This window comes from Cannabis sativa, chromosome 9 (assembly GCF_029168945.1).
Source record: "Cannabis sativa cultivar Pink pepper isolate KNU-18-1 chromosome 9, ASM2916894v1, whole genome shotgun sequence".
Classification (NCBI taxonomy): Eukaryota; Viridiplantae; Streptophyta; class Magnoliopsida; order Rosales; family Cannabaceae; genus Cannabis; species Cannabis sativa.
In genome coordinates this window covers 20,713,061-20,735,276 of record NC_083609.1, presented here as the reverse complement: position 1 = coordinate 20,735,276, position 22,216 = coordinate 20,713,061, and the positions used below count along the sequence as shown (strand labels likewise).

General features: G+C 35.6%; 2 protein-coding genes across 2 annotated transcripts; one reads left to right on the top strand and one right to left on the bottom strand.

The window, feature by feature from the left end:
* Positions 1-398: 398 nt before the first annotated feature.
* On the top strand, positions 399-1,046 carry LOC133031288 (uncharacterized). The gene is made up of 3 exons (XM_061104767.1): positions 399-468; positions 553-840; positions 924-1,046. Exons 2-3 carry the CDS (start codon positions 622-624, stop codon positions 1,044-1,046), a joined length of 342 nt encoding a protein of 113 aa, XP_060960750.1. The 5' UTR covers positions 399-468; positions 553-621.
* A 7,098-nt stretch (positions 1,047-8,144) lies between these two features.
* LOC115723576 (uncharacterized) lies at positions 8,145-8,720 on the bottom strand (the record flags this gene model as incomplete). Its single annotated transcript, XM_061104766.1, has 2 exons — positions 8,579-8,720; positions 8,145-8,398 (listed from the first exon to the last, which is right to left on the bottom strand). Coding segments are annotated over exons 1-2 (372 nt in total), but the record flags the coding sequence as incomplete, so codon positions are not given.
* Positions 8,721-22,216: the final 13,496 nt, after the last annotated feature.

The window sequence follows — 22,216 nt, the reverse complement described above, 5'->3', positions numbered from 1 at the left end:
CTGCTTCTACTGTATATGAAAGAGGTCCAACAAAAAAAAAGTGTAAGTAACTCTGATCAATAATAGCTAAAAGAGTTAATAGCCCATGAAAAAGCAAATATTATTGATGCATATTTTAAATTTAATTTTTAGGTATCGAGTGGTTTGTGTTGATTGAAGAGTACACAAGTAGCTAACTTTATCGGAGAAAGGTATAATCACTAAAACTTTAAATTCTTAATTTAGTGGAGTTTGAATATCTTAGATATTCATCCGTAGTGAAGTAGGTTCTGTGAATATACATGTACTGCGGTCGGATGGGTGGATAGTTTTAATATTGTTTTGTTAGTTTTGTATTATTTTGTGTGTTTGTTTTTTGTTTTTTGCATGTTTAAAATTTTTGGGAACGTCCAACCGAGTACACTGCATGCTGAGAAGGTAACCGCTCCACCAGCTCCACCGCCACATACCGATGGCATTTCAGAAAAGGTAATCTCAATATTACTTTTTAATTTGTATTGTCAATTTACAAATTGTATTGATTCCTTTTTTTTTTTGAATTTTGAAATACAGAAATATCCATGTTGGCTGCATGTTCGGTTGGAGCCTAGTGGATTGTCATTGAAAGTTGCTAAGGGATTCATGGTGAAGGAGCAATATTTGAAGAATGGCAAGTTCTCAGTCCAGGGTTCTGATTTCCTCTACAAGGATTATCGTCGGGTTTTCATCGATGAAGTCTATGTAGAAAATGCCCGTCTTCCATGTCCCGTCGTTCAAAATGGATACACCACTGTAGGTCATGCTGTAGGACTTTATGTAGCATGGCTAAAGGACTACATTACGCCAGTTGGAGTAGAGTTGGTATGTTTTAATTAATTCCCTTAACTTAATATGTTTATTGATTAGTTAAAAACTCTAACTTAATTGTTTTGTCTTCCATATAGACGCAACGCCCCAATAACCAAATGCAGAAGAAGCCACCTGTGAGTGGAAAAGGACAAGTATCTGAAGAATTACTTGGTCCTCGAACACAACCTCAAAAAATACCAGAGAGGCCAACAGTGTAAAACCGACGGGAATTTGGGATTTTTTAGTAGTGTTAGTTAGTTACATTGTGTAATTAGTAACTAGTTATAATTAGTTACTAAATACTGAATTTTTTTTAGTTAGGACATTTGTTATGGATAAATCATGAATACGTGAGGAGAGAGACACATTGCGAATTCAAGTAGGGTTTGATACGTTTTTAGAGTTTGCCTTAAAGAATTCTAAAAATCTCGAACGTATTCATTGTTCGTGTGTAGATTATTGTAATGGATCTAAAAGAAATATTACAATGATTAAGGACCATGTGTATTTACGAGGTTTCAATAGAAGTTATACTACTTGGTATTGACATGGCGAACATTTAGCTGATGATCCATATCAATTAGGAAAGCGGGAGGTAGATGATATCGAGGGTAATGATTTCGATGATAATCCATTAGACTTGCTTAATGAAAGCACATGAGGAATTTCTTAATGATCCTGAAAAATTCGATAATTTTCTAAGTGATGCTGATATATAGCCCCTGTTCAATGGTTGTACAAAACTAAGATTATCCAAACACGTCATATCTTTCTAAGTCAATATCAATGCTTGATTTTAGGTCTATGGATCTTAAGCCTGATATGATTAGTTTCAACTTAGTTGTATTATTTATGTCCTTCAAGTTGTTCGTGGAAGCTAACTGATGGTTCTGGCGGATATTTACATCTTGGGAACATGGTAGTTCAATTGAGTGGGAGCGCTAATCATTGATATAGAATCTATAACTTCTATAAGTATTTAGAAGTGAAACGATGATTTCCTTCAAGCTTGGCTAAATTGAGATAAATGATTAAGGGCTCATTTTAGTCATTATATTAGTTTACTGAAGTATTATTTATAGGTAGCTAAGTGTTTTAAAGATAAAATACATTGAAGGCTAGAACGGTAAATTTGTCCCTTTTCGATGTAGATCATTTATACAGGATCTTTGACTATTAAGATTGTAACAATGAATAATCATAACGTATATATATCGTGGTACATATAGAGCATTCTATATAATTGAGAGTGTTATTCAATTTCAAATCTATAGTGGCGCAAGACAAAATTAATAAGTTAGAGAATTTACTTGGTAAATTCTAGATCTAATTATTAAAAGCTCGATTATATAGGCCCATAGTCCCCTCACTAGTTGAGATAATACTGCTTCAAACTCAGTTAATTGGTTTTAATTAATCAATTATAATTCTAAAATTAGACTATTTCTTATTTATGAATGTTCACTAAGCAATGGCTTAATTGTGAAGAAAAGAGATTTGGCGTCAATTTATTAATTAAGAGACTTCGTATGGTCTAATTAATAAATTATATAAATGATAAATTTATTTGATAATTAATTATAATTATTAAATTAATAGTTTTGGCATTTATAGGATTGAATTGGAAAATATGGTATTATTGAAAGAAGAATAAGTGGTTGAAAAAAGTGGCAAAATTGTAATTAGAGATTGGTCCTTTATGGCGGGCCTTAGAAGTGATTTTTGCCTAATATTTTATTCTTTTTTAATCCATATAATTCAGCCCTAAGCCCTAGTTGAAACACTATAAAAGGAACATGATGCTCTCACTCATCCACTTGATGCCTTCAACCAAATCAAACATAGTTTTCTATGTCAAACAACTAGTAGATGAGAGACACCATCTATAGTTATTTCCAAGCCTCCTTCACCCTTAGTGATAGAGTACCATGCCCACACATAGCAAGTCAATTAAAAAAGTACTCAATCATAGTGAGTAAGACGGTGGTAACCAAACCTGAAGGAGAGAAAGAGATCAAGGCTCAGATCTTGATAATACTTTGCGACAAAAAGGAACAAGGGTTAGAGATTTGAGCGGAATGAGTCATTATATTCTGCTGCAACCAATGTAAGGTTTTCTAAACTATTATGTGTTTAATTTCATTGTTTTAGAGATATTCATATTTAGGATGTTAATTCAATATATTTGTTAGTAAATCTAGATTCTGGTAAAATATTCCCAACATTAACGAATATATATGCAGGAGTATTTCAAGTTATTTGACTAGAGCTTTTCAACGCCATGGACAAAGAAAGTGTTGTTGACCATGAAGTTATTGTCAGATTGGCAGAATTGTTGAACACAATGAATAATAAATTACATGTGTTCTTTATACTTTGGAACTACAAGTAAGTACAAATACTATATAAGGATTATTTAAAATATAGTTTCATTCTTATTTTTAAATTAACACTTAATATTTTATTATTGATTTTTTATTAGACGACATTGGATGCTTGAGATCGTCTGTGCCAAGAAGACCATTCACTTGGACCCTTCGTCGGGAAGACTATTCACTACATACTCCAAAAGGTACTTCTCAATTTTTATTTTAAACTTATAATTTTTATTAAATTTATAGCAACTATTGAATCTTATATATATTATTGAGTTTAATTAAGGCATATGAACTGCTTTGAGGCTCCAACGAGTTACTAGGAATGTTTCCAGGAGTAACTCCTGCAACCTGTTCAAAATAAACATTGGGATATGAATGTCATTTTTATGTATTAAGGTACATCAATGACATTGTGAAAGCTCTACATTTATTCGTTCTTATAAATTTATAAATGAAAAGGTAATTAAGTTATAATTAATTTATTTATATATACATGTAACTAATATACTAACTTATAATTAAGTAATATATAACTAATTTAAATTTAATTTTACAATGTGATAAGAAGAAATAATACAATGTGGAGACGATGTTGCTACCATAGCAATATTAGTGGTTATCGAATTTAATATGATATTTGTACTAACTAGTTTTAGACTATAAATTTTAGGCAAAACTTATTTTGTGTACGTTTCTTAATATTAAGGACTTAACATATTTTGTAAAATATACTCTAACTTTGTTATAATATAATTAAAATGTATTTTGAACTTTTAGTTTTGTTATATAATTAAATTGATCTTTATTTCAAAGTAAATGTTTATTATTATAATTAATTTATAATTGTTTTAAAAGAATTAATATATAATTAAAACTAACAAAATTAATATATATTTAGATTTAAACAAATAAAAAAAATTTACGTCTTCGGTGATTACATAATAACCGAAGAGAAAAGGGTCCTACCTCTTCGGTTATTATGTAATAACTGAAAGAGACAGACCCTTTTTCTCTTCGATTATTATATAAAAACCGAAGACGTAGGGTCTTCCGCCACAGAAATTTAAAATTATACTCCACCTATATATTCGTTTATTAAATAAGAACTGAAGACATAGGCTCTCCTTACGTCTTTAGTATTTTCAAAACCTACGTCTTCGCCTCAAATAACTTAAATAGCGAGTATTTTAAAAAATCAAGGATAATTTGAGTTAAAACCTGAACCGAACTATCATTTTTCTAATAGTAGTGCTTATATATGTTTGTCTTTTTTTAATGACTTTTATTTCTAGGCTAACTTTTTTTTTTTTCTTTTTCTTATGTACACTACAAAAAAAGTTTATCTTTAGTGACAACCTTATAGTCACAACAAAAAGTTATTTGTGAAAAAAATATATATAGTGTCTATATACAAATTGTCACTAATTTAATTTTAGTCACAACAAGTATTGTAACTAAAAACACATTTGGTCACAACAAATTATGACTTTTGTAACTAATAACTTTAGCTATGGACATTTTAGTCACAACATAAGATTATTATATATCATTTGTAATAACTTTTTCACTTGTAGTCACAAGTTTTGTTGTGGCTAAAAGTGAGAATTTTGTAGTGGTAGCATTGGGTGACTTTTTTTTTCCTCCCTTTTTCATCTTTTTTTTTTTCAACTCTCTCTCTCTCTCTCTCTCTCTCTCTCTCTCTCTCTCTCTCTCTCTCTCTCTCTCTCTCTCTCTCTCTCTCTCTCTCTCTCTCTCTCTCTCTCTCTCTCTAATATTTTTTTATCTTTACATATATATAAATACATATAATAAGTGTATTTTTTTTATATCTTTTTCTTTCTCATTTTTTCACTCTCTCACAAAATTTTATTTTATTATTATATTTTTTAAGAATAATGCAAATACTTATTATATTTCTTTTTCTATCTTTTACATTTTTTTACTATTCATACTCAAATAATTTCATACTATTTTTCTTTAATTAATCACATTTTATTAAAAAAAATTGAATTACTTTCTTTTAACATTTACTAATATATGTTTCTTTTACTTTCACAATTATTCTCATTTTTTTAACACTCTTTCTCTCTCTTACAAAAAAATTATGAGTAATGCTTCTATATCTTTCTCTCGTTTACATGATTAATAAAAGTAGTATTTTTCTGGATGTTTTGTAGTTATTCAGAGTTAATTTATAAAGAATTTGTATATTTTAACAAGGTTGATGTCTTGTTATATAGCTGTTTTTTGTTGTTTTATAGTTATTTTATAGCGTTTTATAGTAATTTTTATGTTGTTGTTTATATGTTCTATAGTTATTTTTCTGTTATTTTTATGTATTTTTTTGTATAAGTATTGTTAAATTTATGTGCATTTTATGATGTATATTTTTAGTTTATCTCAAAAATTTTTTTTTGTTCTATATATGTACATTTGTTTTATTATTTTTATGTGTTTTTAGTTGTTTTTAGGTAGCTTTTAGCTTTTTTTGTTGAACAATTATCTTTCTATTTATTTATTTTTTTTTATTTTTCTATGGTGTGTTTTATGAATGATTAGCATATTTCAACGAGCTTGATATCTTGTTATTTTTTTTGTTGATTTATAGCTCTCTTTTTGTTATTTTATAGTTATGTTTATGTTGTTATTTATGTGTTCTATAGTTATTTTATAATTATTTTTATGTATTCTTTTATTATATAGGTTTTGTTTAGTTTATGTACATGTGTATATTTTTAGTTTATTCCAAATAATTTTTTCATTATATATATTTACATTTGTTTTGTTATTTTTAAATAGTTTTTAGAATTTTTTTGTTGAACATATATTTTTTAGTTGTTTCTTTTACTAATGTGTATTTTTTTATGGTGTATATTTTTATTTTATTCTTGACAATTTTTTTTGTTATATGTGTATTGCTTTGTATATGTAGAGACATATATTTAGTTTACTTTCTTGACATATTTTTTTAAATGCAATGATAATTTTATTTTTTATTTTTTAATTGACACAATGTTCAATAGTAGATATTAACATATTAATTATATATTACCCATTATATTATACACCCCATCTTGAAATCATAAAATTTTCTGATTTCTATTATTAATGTAACTATATATTATAATTTCTAAAAATTAAATTTTTATTTTAACTGTCACTAACTTAAAATGGAAGAGAGCGAAAAAAAAAATTGAAAGTATGAAGTTGTAACAATAAATTTCATGAAAAAATAGTGTAGTAATACAAAAAGATAAATCATGTTGTCAAAGCTAAGTAAAAATAAGAAATTTCATAATACAAAAATATGTTGAGGAGTTGATATTTTTTGGCATATTGGAATTAGGTTAATATTGTGTTATTTTTCTCTTGTTTTGTATTTTTTTTTTATTTTATAGTTGGTTTCATGTTGTTTCTTAAGTTGTTTTAGAGTTGTTTTTTTAGCTATCTTAGTTGTTTTAAAGTTATTTTTTTTTTTAATTTTACTAAAACAAAATATTTTTATAATTTTGAAACTTTAAAACAGTATTTTTGAAAACTTGGCACGGTAATGTAAAAGAAAAATATGACAGTAAAAATATAAAAATAACAAAAAAAAGGGGTATTTTTTTGAGATTCCCATATAATATTGACTTTTTGGCCTGGTAGGTTTGGCCCAATTAAGAGGTAACCTTCATTCGTACAATATATTATTACTTGAGGTTGACAGGTGGCCATGCATAACCAATCATGTATTGTACTGACCAGAGGAGTGGGACGTTGGACAAAAGGTAGTTACCTTTTGTGTTGTGCTTATTTCACAAGCTTGTCCCTTAATTTTTTGGGATTTTGTATCAGCCCTAGGAGGTTGACTTCCACGACATCCTTTGGACTACCCGTCCAGAGTGCCCATGGGGCATCTGTTTATGTCTTATCGAACACATTGTAATTTGGTCGAATCAGCTCTTTAGGTTTGTCGGTCCGGGTTTTCCTTCAGTCAAGTCTTAACCGAATTTGTACTATCTGTTATGTGGCCGTACCGTTATCCATTTTGGCCCTGCCTTAAAATTGACATGGGGTCATTGAGCGTACATGTACGCGTCACTTGTTCGGAAATGCGAATAATATATAGAAATATCAAACTATTCAATTTCAATCAAAAAAATTAATTAAGAAAGAAATATTTGAGTTTTCATACTTAATTTAGCTACTTAATCCAATATATATCTCTTTTAACACTACATCAAAAAATATATATTTTATGTTATCCTAATTTTTGCACTATCACGTGGCACCAGACTGGATGGCACGTGTCTTATATTCCTCAACTTGGGCGGATAGTTTTACTCCTAGTAGCCCGTAAAAATAAATATGAAGATCCAAGTTAGACGTACATATAGCAGGATGTCCAAGCAAAGTCATTGGTGGACATCTGACCAGCTCGATCGCTTGATCAACTCGCATGCACCAACCAGTAAATGTGGGTTGACAATTCCAATAGTGATCGACGTTATCTCCAAACTTGCATGTCACGAAGCAATCCTAATTTTTGTAGGATTAATTCGTACCTTCAAAGAATAAAGACAATTAGCTTGGATTTGCTCAATTTCTTCTTGTAATTATGGAAAGGGATATTGGCGGCTAAACCACCTGAACTTTACGGTTTGTAACACTTAACCACAAAAACTGAATTTTTGGCGGCTAAACTACCTAAACCCTGGTTCCGTTTTGCTCTGCACACCTCCGTCTAAAAATCGCCATTAAGTGCCACAGTGGACTGTCCACGTGTACACACTTGTACACATGGCAAATTCTTAGTGGTCCACGTAATATTAATTTTAAAAAATAATTATAAATATTAAAAAAATTAAAAATAAGAAAAAAAATTAAAAATATTTTTTTTACTTTTTTTTTTCTTTTTCTTTTTCCTTTTCTTTTCTTTTTTCTTTTCTTTTTTTTCTTCTTCTTTCTTCTTCGTTTTTCTACAGAAAACCCAGCCCTAACTCCCAGTCCTCTCTGACCCCCCCTAACCCGAGCCTCCATCTCCGCCCAGCCCCAGGTCTGATGATCGGAGTTGGTGACTCGCGTGAAGACAAGCGATACACCATACTTGTTGCAGCAGTCTATGGCATCCCCATCTCTGATGCTCCCCCCAGGCTCAGCAATAACACCAATTCCATTCTCACACGCTTCTTCCACAACATCTTTCCAAGCTGATCCAAAAAACAACAACAAATATCATTTTTCTCAGTAAGGGTGGCAACTTACATTTTTGTCCTATCATGATTTACTTACTATAACTATATCTGGTTTTAAGTTTAGCACTAAGATCAATCATTACTTAAATCTTCCCAATCAATCTAAACACGTTGATGAAAAGAATGTGTCATTACCAAATGGGAAGAAAGCATCACTAGCCAAAGCTGCTCCCTTGACCTCATCTCCTGCTTTCTTCAAAGCTATCCTTAAACTCTCCCGACGATTTGGCTGCGCGCTTCCCATTCCCAGCATACAGTTGTTCTGCCCAATGACAAAAATACAAAAATTTGTGAAGGATTGAAAATGATTTAAACAATTGGTGACTAGCAATTAATTAGAACTATTTACTTCTCTTCGTATTCTCTCACTTCTTTTTCTTTTCCTTTTTTTAATCAAAACAAAATGCTTTGGAACTCATCTTTATCATCCCTAAAATCTCGGTCCACATAGAGGAAAGTATTTCATTTTCTCTTGTTCGGATCCAAACGAAAAGATGAGAAATCTTTTGAAAAAATAAAAAATAGAAATTAAATATTGTGATGATCGGAGTTGGTGACTCGCGTGATGACCAGAGTTGAATTGATCTGGGGCTGGGCGGAGATGGAGGGTCGGGTTAGGGGGGGTCAGAGATGGCTGGGAGTTAGGGCTGGGTTTTCTGTAGAAAAATGAAGAAGAAAAAAAAAAAGAAAAGAAAAGGAAAAAGAAAAAAAAAAGTAAAAAAAAATATTTTTAATTTTTTTTTTCTGATTTTTTAATATTTATAATTATTTTTTAAAATTAATATTACATGGACCATTAAAAATTTGCCACGTGTACAAGTGTGTACACGTGGACAGTCCATCGTGGCACTTAAAGGTAATTTTTAGATGGAGGCGTGCAGAGCAAAACAGAACTAGGGTTTAGGTAATTTAGCCGCCAAAAATTCGATTTTTGTGGTTAAGTGTTACAAACCGTTAAGTTCAGGTGGTTTAGCCGCCAATATCCCTTATGGAAACATGTTAATTACTTATAAATTACGGGAAATCATTCATATGTAATTAGCCCCTATAAATAGTGGTCTCATCTCACTATTGAGGGACATGAAATTAAGCAGAGCGAACACTCAAGAGAGAAATTACGATCTAAGAGAAAATTACTCATATATCTTTTGTAAGAACGTTCGAGAAGGAATTCTTCATTATTTCTTTGACAAGTTAATACAACTGAAAATGGAGTAGGCTATTACCACTAACACGGGATCGAAGCTCATATAAATCCTGATATTTTCTTTACTTATTGTTCTTTGCGTTCTATTGTTCATTTAATCTAATCGTTTAATTAAGACTCACTGTCGTTGGCTAGAAGCGAGGTCAACAATTTATATAAAAATTATCTAACTCAAACATAACTTTTATTTATTTCTCTCAACTAAGAGCATCTCTGATGGTAGCATTCTTTAAATGTGCTAAATATTTTCACATTATCCAAAGATATAATATTTTATTTTATCATTCTTCCACATTATTTTTGGCACCCTTACTTCTAAAAATACTCTAATGTTATAACACCTTTCAAAAATGCTATAATTATACCCTCACACATTATTATATATATAAATTTTCCTTTATTAAACTATTATATATATATATATTGTTAGACTTTTATTTGGGCTTACATTAAATTTTATTGGTTTTATTAAAACTTGGGTTGATTGGATAGTTCTTTGCTGTATTAGCCCATGTTGTTGGTGATCAATTGTTAATGGGCTTAGCATCTGTGAGTAAAGTCTAGGTGAAGCAGAAGTGTGGGCTTTTCTAGTTGACTGAAGCCTTTGATGAGCAGGCCCAGCCCAACTAGGGTTTTGTAGCTAAGTCCCCTCCCTAACTCTATAAATACATATTGTCTCATCACAATTGTATACCTTTTGATAATCAGAGAAAATAAACTGCTTCTGATTTAGAGATCTAGGGAGGAAGACTTAGTTGATAGTATTGCACTATCAAATTGGAGTAACTGCTGTGGAAAGACTTAGTTGATAGTATTGCACTATCAAATTGGAGTAACTGCTGTGGATCAAACAGAGATAATTGCTATGGATCAATCAGGTACACATACTCAATTATCATATACTACTATTGTGTTCTATGTTATATACAAATAGATCTTGGGTTAATTGTTAATTTATATAACATGTGGTATCAGATTGCCTATTGTATATGATTTAGAACCTATAATTAGTATAATTAATTTGTATATGTTAATTATCCATAATTTCATATCAATTTCGTTATTATTTTATGTGCAATTTTTGGTTTATAAATCTTAAAACTTTAGGGGTTTTGTTTATCGTTAAATTCTTGTTCTATTGATATATTATATGCATGAAATCATTGTGTATATTAAGAGAATTTTAAATTTAAAGTTTTAGGGTTTATATGATTATAATATGAAATTATAATTTGTGTAATTTAATTTTATAGTTTTTGATCTAAAATTAATAATAGATTTCTCATTCTTAATTGTTTAAGAATGTTCCTACATAATTAATTTCGGATTTAACTAAGATTAGCATCACAATTTTTTTTCTTTTGTGTTCTTCAATTTTGGGATTGATTTTAGCCATAGATCTACTCATTTAGTTTTTAATACACGAAATTAATAGTGTAAATCAACTAGAAATTGATTCCCGATCGAAACCCATCAATTTCCCCATGTTTTCGTCGATTTTTGGCCGGAAAAAGAGAGCAGACCCGACTGGAGGAGCACCGGGTCGCGTGACCCGGTTTCAGACCCGCTGGAGGAAGAAGATCAAGCCCAGCCGCGAAGCCCAGTCGCACAGCCCGCGCGTGGGGGCGCGTGCGGCACTCTCGGATGTCGTTTTTCGATGTTTTTTTTTTCAGCGTTATTAGAATTTAATTTTTTGATTTTTCTATGATTTTTAATTAATTTTTTGACTCCGTTTAATAATTATTATTATTTTAATGATAATTATGTAGTTAAAAAATTATTAAAAATAATTTTTGATAATTTTTCGAAATCTGTCGATCATAGAAAATTTTTTGAGTTTCTTCTCGTTCCATAAAACATAGTCACTCTCTTATTTAATTTATTTTGACTATGTAGTCTCCACCAATTTTCTTATATTCACATCTTTTGATTATTTGTTGCTCTAAAGTTATAAAACTTGGTTGTTTGATACAAAAATAATGTGTTATGGTGGACACTTTATTTTTTGCTTATCAATATAATAAAAGCAATTATATATCTCTTTTGGAAATTTGGTTGAAAATTATTAATTTTCAATGATTGTTTTATCACCAAATTTCACATGTTGAAGAAAATATTATATTTTTGGTTGACTATATGTGTAATTACTTGCCCAAAGGTAGTATTTACATATATTAGTTCACATTCCATGAAGTGAATTAATATTAAATATATATTTTTTAATTATTTGCCCAAAGGTAATAATTTAAATATATAAATTTATTATTATTTTTTTGCTTGAATTAATACATATTTTTTTAAGAAATTTATTTGCCCAAAGGTAATAAAATTCTTAAATGATATGTATTTTTTCTTTGTTGTTAACTTCATGAAGGTAAATCATGTGTGTGTTATATTCTCACCCCAAAGGGGAGTTTATAATGACCAGTTGATTCTACAATATTTTCTAATACATTGCTCATATTGCTTATTCAAGTTTTAATTTTTGAATTTTTCAGTCTCCTTTTCTGTGAACAACAATAATGCTTCCATCCATATTTTGAATGCTTCCAACTACAAGACATGGAAACGAGATGTGGAATTTACTTTAGGCATAATGGATTTGGACTTGTGCCTACGAGAAGAAAAACCTGCTGATCTTACTGACTCAAGATGAAAATTTTCGCCGAGAGAACTCATCATGCACAATGGGAAAAGTCAAGTCGACTTAGTCTTCTTACTATGAAAAGATCCATTCCTGAACATCTATTGAGTGGTTTGCCAGACACTACAAATGCCAAAGAGTTTTTCAATGCTATAGAAAAATTATACGACACTGGTGAAAACGCTGAAGCTGGACATCTTATGGATGAAATGACAACCATTAAGTATGATGAATTAAAAGGAGTGCGAGATTTTATTCTGAAATTGGTGAATGTTCAGTCCAAGTTGAAAGATCATAATATTCCTCTTCCTGACTCTTTCATTATTCATCGAGCTCTTCATGCTCTTCCTGCCTCTTTCAGCCTTATCAAGACAAAATTTTACAACACTTACAATCAAACATGGACTATCAGCGACTAATTTTTCAGTGTGTAGCTGAAGAAAGCAAGCTTAAAAGGGAGAAGAATGAATCTGCTAACTATGTTTCTCACCTCAAGCCCAACAAAGGAAAAGGAAAATTCAAGAATAAAAATGATGGTGCTACTAAACAGAATGGTAATGGTAAGGAGCATAAGAATAAACAGAAGAATAACAACGGAAAGTCCAAATACTCTAATGTGAAGTGTTACTTTTGTGAAAAATTGGGGCATCGGAGAACAGACTGTCACAAATTTAAGACTTGGTTAGAAAAGAAGCAAGCACAATCAGGTAATCCATTGGCATGTGTTTGTTTTGAATCTAATCTAGTTGATGTTCCTATTGATTCTTGGTGGTTAGACAGTGGTGCTACTGTTCATGTTTCTGCTTCCTTACAGGGGCTAAGGGATCTCAGGAAGCCAAGTGAGAGGGAGTCCAAGCTTAAAGTTGGCAATGATGTTGGAGTTGACGTTATCTATGTTGGAACATTTATTCTTGAATTACAGTCTCGTGATAAGATTATTCTGAACAATACTTTTTATGTTCCTACTTTTAAAAGGAATTTAGTTTCGCTTCCGCTTTTGGTTAAACAAGGATATTCTTTTCATTTTGCAAATGATAATGTTGACATTATGCTTGACTCTCGAATTATTGGAAATTGCTTTTATTCTGATGGTCTTTACAAGTTGTCATTGGCTCCTTTAGATTCCTCTTTTAATGTTGTGAATACTGTGGGTAAAAGACCTCATATTAAGGAAACATCCTTATTGTTATGGCACAAAAGATTGGGTCATATTTCCAGAGAAAGGGTTGATCGTTTAATTAAATCTGAAATACTTCCTCCTCTTGATGCTTCTGATTGGGATACTTGTGTTGATTGTACTCGTGGAAAATTAACTAAAACAAGAAAGAAGACTGCAAATCGCAGTCAATCTTTATTGGAAATTATCCACACAGACATCAGTGGTCCTTATTCCACCACGTTGTGCAGAAACAAGTATTTTATCACTTTTATTGATGATTTTTCTCGTTATGGATTCACCTATTTAATTAAAGAAAAATCTGACGCCCTTGATAAACTCAAAATTTTTCGAAATGAGGTTGAGAAACAATTAGGAAGAGTCATCAAAGTTGTTCATTCTGATCGTGGAGGAAAATATTATGGTCGTTATACAGAATCTGGACAACACATGGGGCTTTTTGCAGAGTACTTACAAGAAAATGGTATAGTTGCTCAATACACTATGCCTGGTTCACCTGAGCAAAATGGCGTTGCTGAAAGGAGAAATCGCACTCTCATGGATATGGTTAGAAGTATGATGAGTAGAACAAATCTTCCAGAGTTTTTATGGGGTGAAGCACTTATGACTGCAACTTATATTTTAAATCGTGTTCCCAGTAAATCTGTTCCCAAGACCCCTTTTGAGTTATGGACTGGGCGGAAGCCTAGTCTAAATCATCTTCGTGTATGGGGTTGTCCAGCTGAAGTAAAGATTTATGATCCTAATTTGAAAAAGTTAGATCCGAGAACAAATCTGTAAAGCCCGCTTAGTTAATTTGGAAATTAGCAGTTGTTTATGTTTAATTATGAAATTATTTATAGCTATTTAAATAATTTATGATACTGTTATTTATGTTATTCAGTAGCTTGCATATTTTGCATTTCCGGTGTCCGGTATTTTGGAACTCGGCGTTTGGCTCAGTAGAAATCACAACTTAGTATGTTAGTAATTTGGGGACGTGTTTTAGACATTGGGAATGTCGGGAATGGCCGGGAATTTAGAATTTCCCAAAAATACCCCTTTAGTATGATGTATGTGATTTTATGGTGGAGGGGCAAAATGGTCTTTTTGCCCCAATGACTTTTTGTCTTTTAGTGACTTTTAAATGGAAATTAAATGTTAATTGTTTATTTTTAGTTGGCTGAAATAAGTTTATGTAAATAGCTTTTATTTCATTTCTCACACTTAGCAAAAATAGAATTTTCAAAAAAAAAAAAGAGAAACTCTCTCTTTCTTTCCCTTCCATTTTCGGCCAAGCTTTGAGCAGCAAGGAGTGGGTTTTTCTCCCTTGATTTTGGCTTGTTGATTCATCATCTCTTAAGGTCCATTGCTAGCTAGGTTGGTTCTTGTCTCTCCTTCTTTAATTTCTTAAAAAAAATGGTGAAAATTGATGAAATGCATGCATGATTTTGGTATATGTTGCTGCTGTGATTTTGTTGTTGATATATGTGATTTAAAGCATGTTATTTGATATTATTGAGCTATGATGTAAGCATGTAGGTTAGATTGTTAAAGCTTTGAGTTTTCTTTGCAAAAATATGATTTTTGGAGGAAATTATAGTGATTCTGTTTCTGTATTGTTGCTGTAGTTTCTAATTGTTTTCAGTGATGATTTTATGCTAGTTTAAGTAGAATTAAGCTAGTGGAATGCATGTTTAGGTGGATTTGCTCAAGCTTGAGTTTGGAACTCAAAGCTTGAGCTCCAATGGTGATTTTTGTATGTGTGGTTTCTGGGTGGTTTTGATGCTTTGGATTTGTTCTAGGGATAGTTTAGAACAGGTCTGGAAAGTTTGGGACCAATTGGGGTTGAATTGGTCGAGTTATGAGAATTTTAGTTGGCTGCTCGCGAGGAACCGGAATTAGGTTGTACATCCGATTCGGATGAGGGTTCGATAATTCCCGAACCGGAATTAGGTTGGGCAACCGGTCTACCGGTTGGGGGATTTTTCAGAACCCTAGTTTTCCTCGTTTTTAGGTTTTTAGGGGTATTGCCATGCTTTTTATCGATAGGGAAACTTTTAGTTCTTAGTTTTAGTCCCCGGGAAGTGATTTAGCGTGTCACTTATAGCGTTGTGATTTTTATGGTTTAGGAGCCAGTAATCCGCCGCTCAGGTTCAGTTCCAGTCAGGTTGACCGGCACACCTGAAATCGGAATCCAGGTAAGATTAGTATAACAGTATGCATATGTAGATTACATGTTTAGCGTGCATGTAGGAAGCCTGCTAGATTACATTAGTTATGTATTTAGGCTTCGAACCAACCAACCCTGTCACGTCGGTACAGGCTGGAGTATGACCAGCAGCCGGAGTATGACCGGTTCGACCGATCAGGCTGACACTTGGTTGGTGGTTCAGTGCTATTGACCTATCCCGTCGGTGCAGGCTGGAGTATGACCAGCAGCCGGAGTATGACCGGTTCAACCGATCAGGAGGATACTTGTCAATCGTACCGTCCCCTGAACGTTCAAAACTCAGTACCATGTTGGACATGGCAGTAGTGGCTCAGTACCATGTTGGACATGGCAGTAGCGGGACTCAGTATCGTGTTGGACACGACAGTTAGTTATGTATGATATTATTATGCTTTTCTTACTGAGTCTGTCGACTCACAGTTTATGTTCATGTGTAGGTAAAGGCAAGGCTGTAGCTGATGGACCGTGAGCGAGCTTATGAGATTGTACATGTCGGGGCGCTTAGGCCTGGAGCGTACGATCCTCGGGACAGCAAGGCTGAAATTTTGTAACTGTCGTTAGACGACTTTTATTTTGATGTAATAATTAAACAGTGAAACTTTTTGTAAATATTTTTATAATCGGGATCCCGAGTCTTTTATAATATGTTTTACAAGTTTAATCAAAAAGCAAAATTTTAATTAATCACGTTTTTCCATAAACCTCGTTGATTAGCAACGAGCTGCACAGTACGTTTAGAAATCACATAATATGCCTAAGGTAGTTAGGGTGTTACAATTTGGTATCAGAGCCGCCAGGTTGTCTTCCGAAGATCGTCACGACATGTACAATCATCATCAGCAGTTAGCTCGGTTCACGGTTCAGTAAGCCTTTATTGCTTTAGTAGTTTATTTTATTCAGTTATAAAAAAAAAAGAAAAGCCTGTTAGGAAGCATGTTAGTAGCCTGATAGTAGAATAGGCGCATGTTTCATTTCTAATTTCCAAATTAAGCGGCATTAGTAAGCTCGCCTTGAATACGACCTGATATGCCAACTCTTGGTTTCGCAGGCGGTTCTAACTAGATGGACGCCAGGCGGACTACCAGGAGTCAGGGCAACTCCGTAGGGTCGAATCAGGGACAGGGAGCTCAGTTTCCCCAACTGCTGGGGCCGGCGAGGAGGTCCCCGAGGCTGGGCTCGTGGCCGGGGTGATGAGAACCCGCCGCAGGCTGCCCAGGCTCCCCCAGCCGATCAGGGAGCCCCGAATTGGGAGTTGCGGTTTGCGGAGATGCAAGCCCGGATCGAAGAACAAGACCTCGAGATTCAGAGGTTGAGACAGCAGGGTGCTCCTGCAGTTCCTGTGCCCGTAGTTCCAGTGGCACCTGCCCCTGCTGCCCAGGCCGAGATAGTGGTGGCGGCCCATAGATTGGAACCATTGTATGAGCGGTTCCGGAAGCAAGCACCTCCGGTATTCCTGGGAGGTCCGGACGTGATGAAAGCCGAACAGTGGCTAACGGTGATTACCAGAATCCTGAATTTCATGGGTGTCACCTAGAACGACGGCAGCTGGTGTGCGCCACGTTTCAGTTCCAGGAGGACGCCCTGGTATGGTGGGATATGGTGTCTCAGATTCATGATGTCACCACCATGACTTGGGAAAGGTTCCAAGAACTCTTCAACGCAAAGTATTACAATGAGGCGGTCAGAAGCGCCAAGAGGAAAGAGTTCGTTCACCTGACCCAGCGGGAGAACATGAGCGTCACTGAGTATACTACTCAGTTTGATCGGTTGGCGAGGTTAGCCTCGGGAATTGTGCCGACCGACTTCAGCAAGAAGGAGAAGTATCTGGACGGGTTGAATCCCAAGATCAGGCATGACCTGATGATCACCACGGACGACAGCACCACCTATGCTCAGATGGTGGAGAAGGCACTGCGAGCTGAGGGCGCAGTGGGGTGCATGTCAGAATCAGTCAGTACTCCGGTTAGTGGCGGAGCTCCTACCCCTCCTGCATCAGGCTATAGCAGGGGGAGTAGTGGTTCGGCCATTGATCAGAGGAAGAGGGCACCCACTGCTTCCGGCGGCTCGAGTCAGAACAAGAGGTTCCGGGGGAACCAGAACAGAGGGAGTCGTCCTGGTGGTACTGAGACCCGATTCTCCTATCCCGAGTGCCCTAGCTGCAAGAGGCATCATCGGGGTGAGTGCAAGGGTCAGGGATGCTTTCATTGTGGCATGCCCGGACACTTCAAGAGGGAATGTCCCCAGCTCCGGCCAGAGGCACCGAGAGCTCCAGCGATACCCACTCCAGCCAGGGTGTTCGCTATCACGCAGGCTGATGCAGATGCCAGCCCATCAGCTGTTACAGGTCAGCTTTTTATTAACAACTCGTTTTATTCAGTGCTGTTTGATTCTGGGGCTACACATTCGTATGTGGCGGCCAGAGTCTTTAGTAAGTTGGGTAGACCCTTTGATAGATATGAATCAGGGTTTGGAACCCTGTTACCTGGCGGAGAATTGGTTATCTCCAATAGGTGGATTAGGTCTATGCCGATCAGGATAGATGGTAGAGAGTTAAGCGCTGATCTGATAGAGATGAGCTTAGTCGAATTCGATATTATTTTAGGAATGGATTTCCTATCTAAATATTCGGCGAGCATTGACTGTAAGAGGAAGATGGTGGTCTTCCAACCGGAAAGTGAAGAACCGTTTGTATTTGTGGGTTCGGTTCAGGGATCTCGGATCCCGGTGATCTCGGCTATGTCAGCGAGAGAATTGTTGCACGGCGGGTGCTTAGGGTTTCTGGCCGTGGTGGTGGACACCACTCGGCCAGATACCATTCGGCCAGAGGACATCAGAGTGGTTCGGGAATTTCTGGACGTCTTTCCCGAAGAACTTCCAGGGTTACCACCTCAGCGGGAGATCGATTTCGTGATTGACTTGGCACCAGGGGTGGATCCGGTTTCCAAAGCCCCGTATAGGATGGCTCCAGCTGAACTTAAGGAACTAAAGATTCAGCTCCAAGGGTTGCTTGACATAGGATTCATTCGGCCCAGTGTGTCACCCTGGGGAGCCCCGGTTTTGTTCGTCAAGAAGAAGGACGGATCTATGAGGATGTGCATCGACTACAGAGAGTTGAACAAGCTGACGGTGAAGAATAAATATCCATTACCTAGGATTGATGACTTGTTCGATCAGCTTCAGGGGAAGACGGTCTTTTCTAAGATTGATCTCCGTTCGGGTTATCATCAGTTGAGAATCCGAGAGGAGGACATTCCAAAGACGGCTTTCCGCACTAGGTATGGACATTACGAGTTTCTGGTTATGTCATTCGGACTAACCAATGCTCCTGCAGCATTCATGGACCTGATGAATAGAGTATTCAAGGATTTCCTCGATATCTGTGTGATTGTGTTTATCGACGACATCCTCGTGTACTCTCAGTCAGAAGAGGAGCATGAGTTACATCTTCAGATGGTACTGCAACGACTTCGAGAACATAAGCTCTACGCCAAGTTCAAGAAATGTGAGTTCTGGTTGTCTCAGGTGTCCTTCCTAGGGCACATTGTGAGTAAAGATGGGATCAAGGTGGATCCCGGGAAGATTGAATCCGTCAGGGATTGGCCGAGACCGAAGACAGTGACAGAGATCAGAAGCTTCTTGGGATTAGCTGGGTACTACCGTAGGTTCGTGGAGGGGTTCTCCAAAATTTCAATGCCCCTAACCGAGCTTACAAAGAAGAATCAGCGATTTATCTGGTCAGATAAATGCGAAGCTAGTTTTCAGGAGCTGAAACAGAGGTTGATTACTGCTCCGGTACTAGCTTTGCCTTCGGACAAGGAGAAGTTCGTAGTCTACTGTGACGCATCCAAACAGGGTTTGGGGTGCGTATTGATGCAAGCTGATCGGGTTATCGCTTATGCCTCCCGTCAGTTAAAGGATTATGAACAGCGATACCCGACTCATGATTTAGAATTAGCCGCAGTGGTTTTTGCACTGAAGATTTGGCGGCATTACCTGTATGGAGAGAAGTGTGAGATCTACACCGACCATAAAAGTCTCAAGTATTTCTTTACTCAGAAAGATTTGAACATGAGACAAAGGCGTTGGTTGGAATTAGTGAAGGATTATGATTGTGAGATCCTCTATCATCCCGGAAAAGCCAATGTAGTGGCCGATGCCCTGAGCAGAAAGGGTCCCGGGCAAGTAGCTAGCATGGTTCAGATCTCACCTCAGCTAGCAGAGGATATGGTTAGATCCAGCATTGAGTTTGTGGTAGGTCAGCTTCACAACTTAACGCTGCAATCTGATCTGTTGGAAAGAATAAAGGTGGCTCAGATGACAGATCCGGAGTTAGTGAAGATCCGAGATGAGGTATTGGCTGGTCAAGCCAAAGACTTTTCAGTGTCAGACAGTGGGATGCTTTTGTATAAAGCCAGGGTTTGTGTTCCGAACAGTGCGGAACTTAGAAATGAGATCTTTGAGGAGGCTCATTCTACTCCATATTCTCTGCATCCCAGCACCACCAAGATGTACCAAGATTTGAAACCGTACTTCTGGTGGAACGGTATGAAGAAGAATTTGGTAGAATTCGTATCGAGATGCCTCACTTGTCGCGTATCAAGGCCGAACATCGCAGACCGAGCAGGTTGTTGCAGCCTCTAACCCTACCAGAATGGAAATGGGAGGATATTACGATGGATTTTGTGGTCGGGTTACCTAGGACCACGGGTTTGCATGATTCCATCTGGGTAGTGGTGGACCGATTTACGAAATCTGCTCATTTTCTGCCGGTCAGAACAACATTTTCAGTGGATCAGTTGGCAGAGTTATATGTCAGGGAGATAGTGAGACTTCACGGGGTACCGAAGTCTATAGTTTCGGACATGGATCCGAAATTCACCTCCAAATTTTGGCAAAGTTTGCAACGGGCAATGGGTACAAAGCTAAAATTCAGTACAGCATTCCATCCTCAGACAGATGGTCAGTCCGAAAGGACGATTCAGATATTGGAGGATATGTTGAGAGCCTGTGTTATGGACTTTGAAGGTTCATGGAGTAAGTATCTACCGTTGATAGAATTCTCTTACAACAACAGTTATCAGAGTACGATAGGGATGGCTCCCTATGAACTGTTGTACGGTAGGAAATGCAGATCCCCTATCCACTGGGATGAGACAGGGGAGAGGAAATACCTAGGTCCAGAGTCAGTTCAGCGAACCAATGAGGCAATAGAAAAGATAAAAGCTAGAATGTTTGCCTCACAGAGCAGACAGAAGAGTTACGCAGATCCGAAACGCAGAGATGTTGAGTTCCAAGTAGGGGAACATGTATTTTTACGGGTATCTCCGATGAAGGGGATTAAATGTTTCGGGAAAAGAGGCAAGTTATGCCCTAGATTTACAGGACCTTTCGAGATTCTCGAGAAGATAGGTCAAGTGGCATATCGGTTAACATTGCCTCCAGCCTTATCAGCAGTGCACAACGTATTCCATGTCTCAATGTTGAGAAAATACGTTTCAGACCCCTCTCATATACTCAGTTATGAGAGTCTTCAGCTTCAGCCAGACATGTCATATGAGGACCAACCAGTGCAGATCCCGGATAGAAAGGATAAAGTCCTTCGAATAAGACCATAGCATTGGTCAAGGTTCTCTGGAGAAGCTTGAGTCGAGTGGAAGAAGCCACCTGGGAGCTAGAGTCAGATATGCGAGCTCAATATCCAGAGTTATTCAGGTTAGATTTCGGGGACGAAATCCTTTTAAGGGGGGAATAGTTGTAAAGCCCGCTTAGTTAATTTGGAAATTAGCAGTTGTTTATGTTTAATTATGAAATTATTTATAGCTATTTAAATAATTTATGATACTGTTATTTATGTTATTCAGTAGCTTGCATATTTTGCATTTCCGGTGTCCGGTATTTTGGAACTCGGCGTTTGGCTCAGTAGAAATCACAACTTAGTATGTTAGTAATTTGGGGACGGGTTTTAGACATTGGGAATGTCGGGAATGGCCGGGAATTTAGAATTTCCCAAAAATACCCCTTTAGTATGATTTATGTGATTTTATGGTGGAGGGGCAAAATGGTCTTTTTGCCCCAATGACTTTTTGTCTTTTAGTGACTTTTAAATGGAAATTAAATGTTAATTGTTTATTTTTAGTTGGCTGAAATAAGTTTATGTAAATAGCTTTTATTTCATTTCTCACACTTAGCAAAAATAGAATTTTCAACAAAAAAAAGAGAAACTCTCTCTTTCTTTCCCTTCCATTTTCGGCCAAGCTTTGAGCAGCAAGGAGTGGGTTTTTCTCCCTTGATTTTGGCTTGTTGATTCATCATCTCTTAAGGTCCATTGCTAGCTAGGTTGGTTCTTGTCTCTCCTTCTTTAATTTCTTAAAAAAAAATGGTGAAAATTGATGAAATGCATGCATGATTTTGGTATATGTTGCTGCTGTGATTTTGTTGTTGATATATGTGATTTAAAGCATGTTATTTGATATTATTGAGCTATGATGTAAGCATGTAGGTTAGATTGTTAAAGCTTTGAGTTTTCTTTGCAA

Coding starts and splice junctions, on each gene's coding strand:
- LOC133031288 (XM_061104767.1), top strand. CDS start 622: ATGGTGAAGGAGCAATATTTGAAGAATGGCAAGTTCTCAGTCCAGGGT. Junction 841..923: donor CGCCAGTTGGAGTAGAGTTG/GTATGTTTTAAT, acceptor TCTTCCATATAG/ACGCAACGCCCCAATAACCA.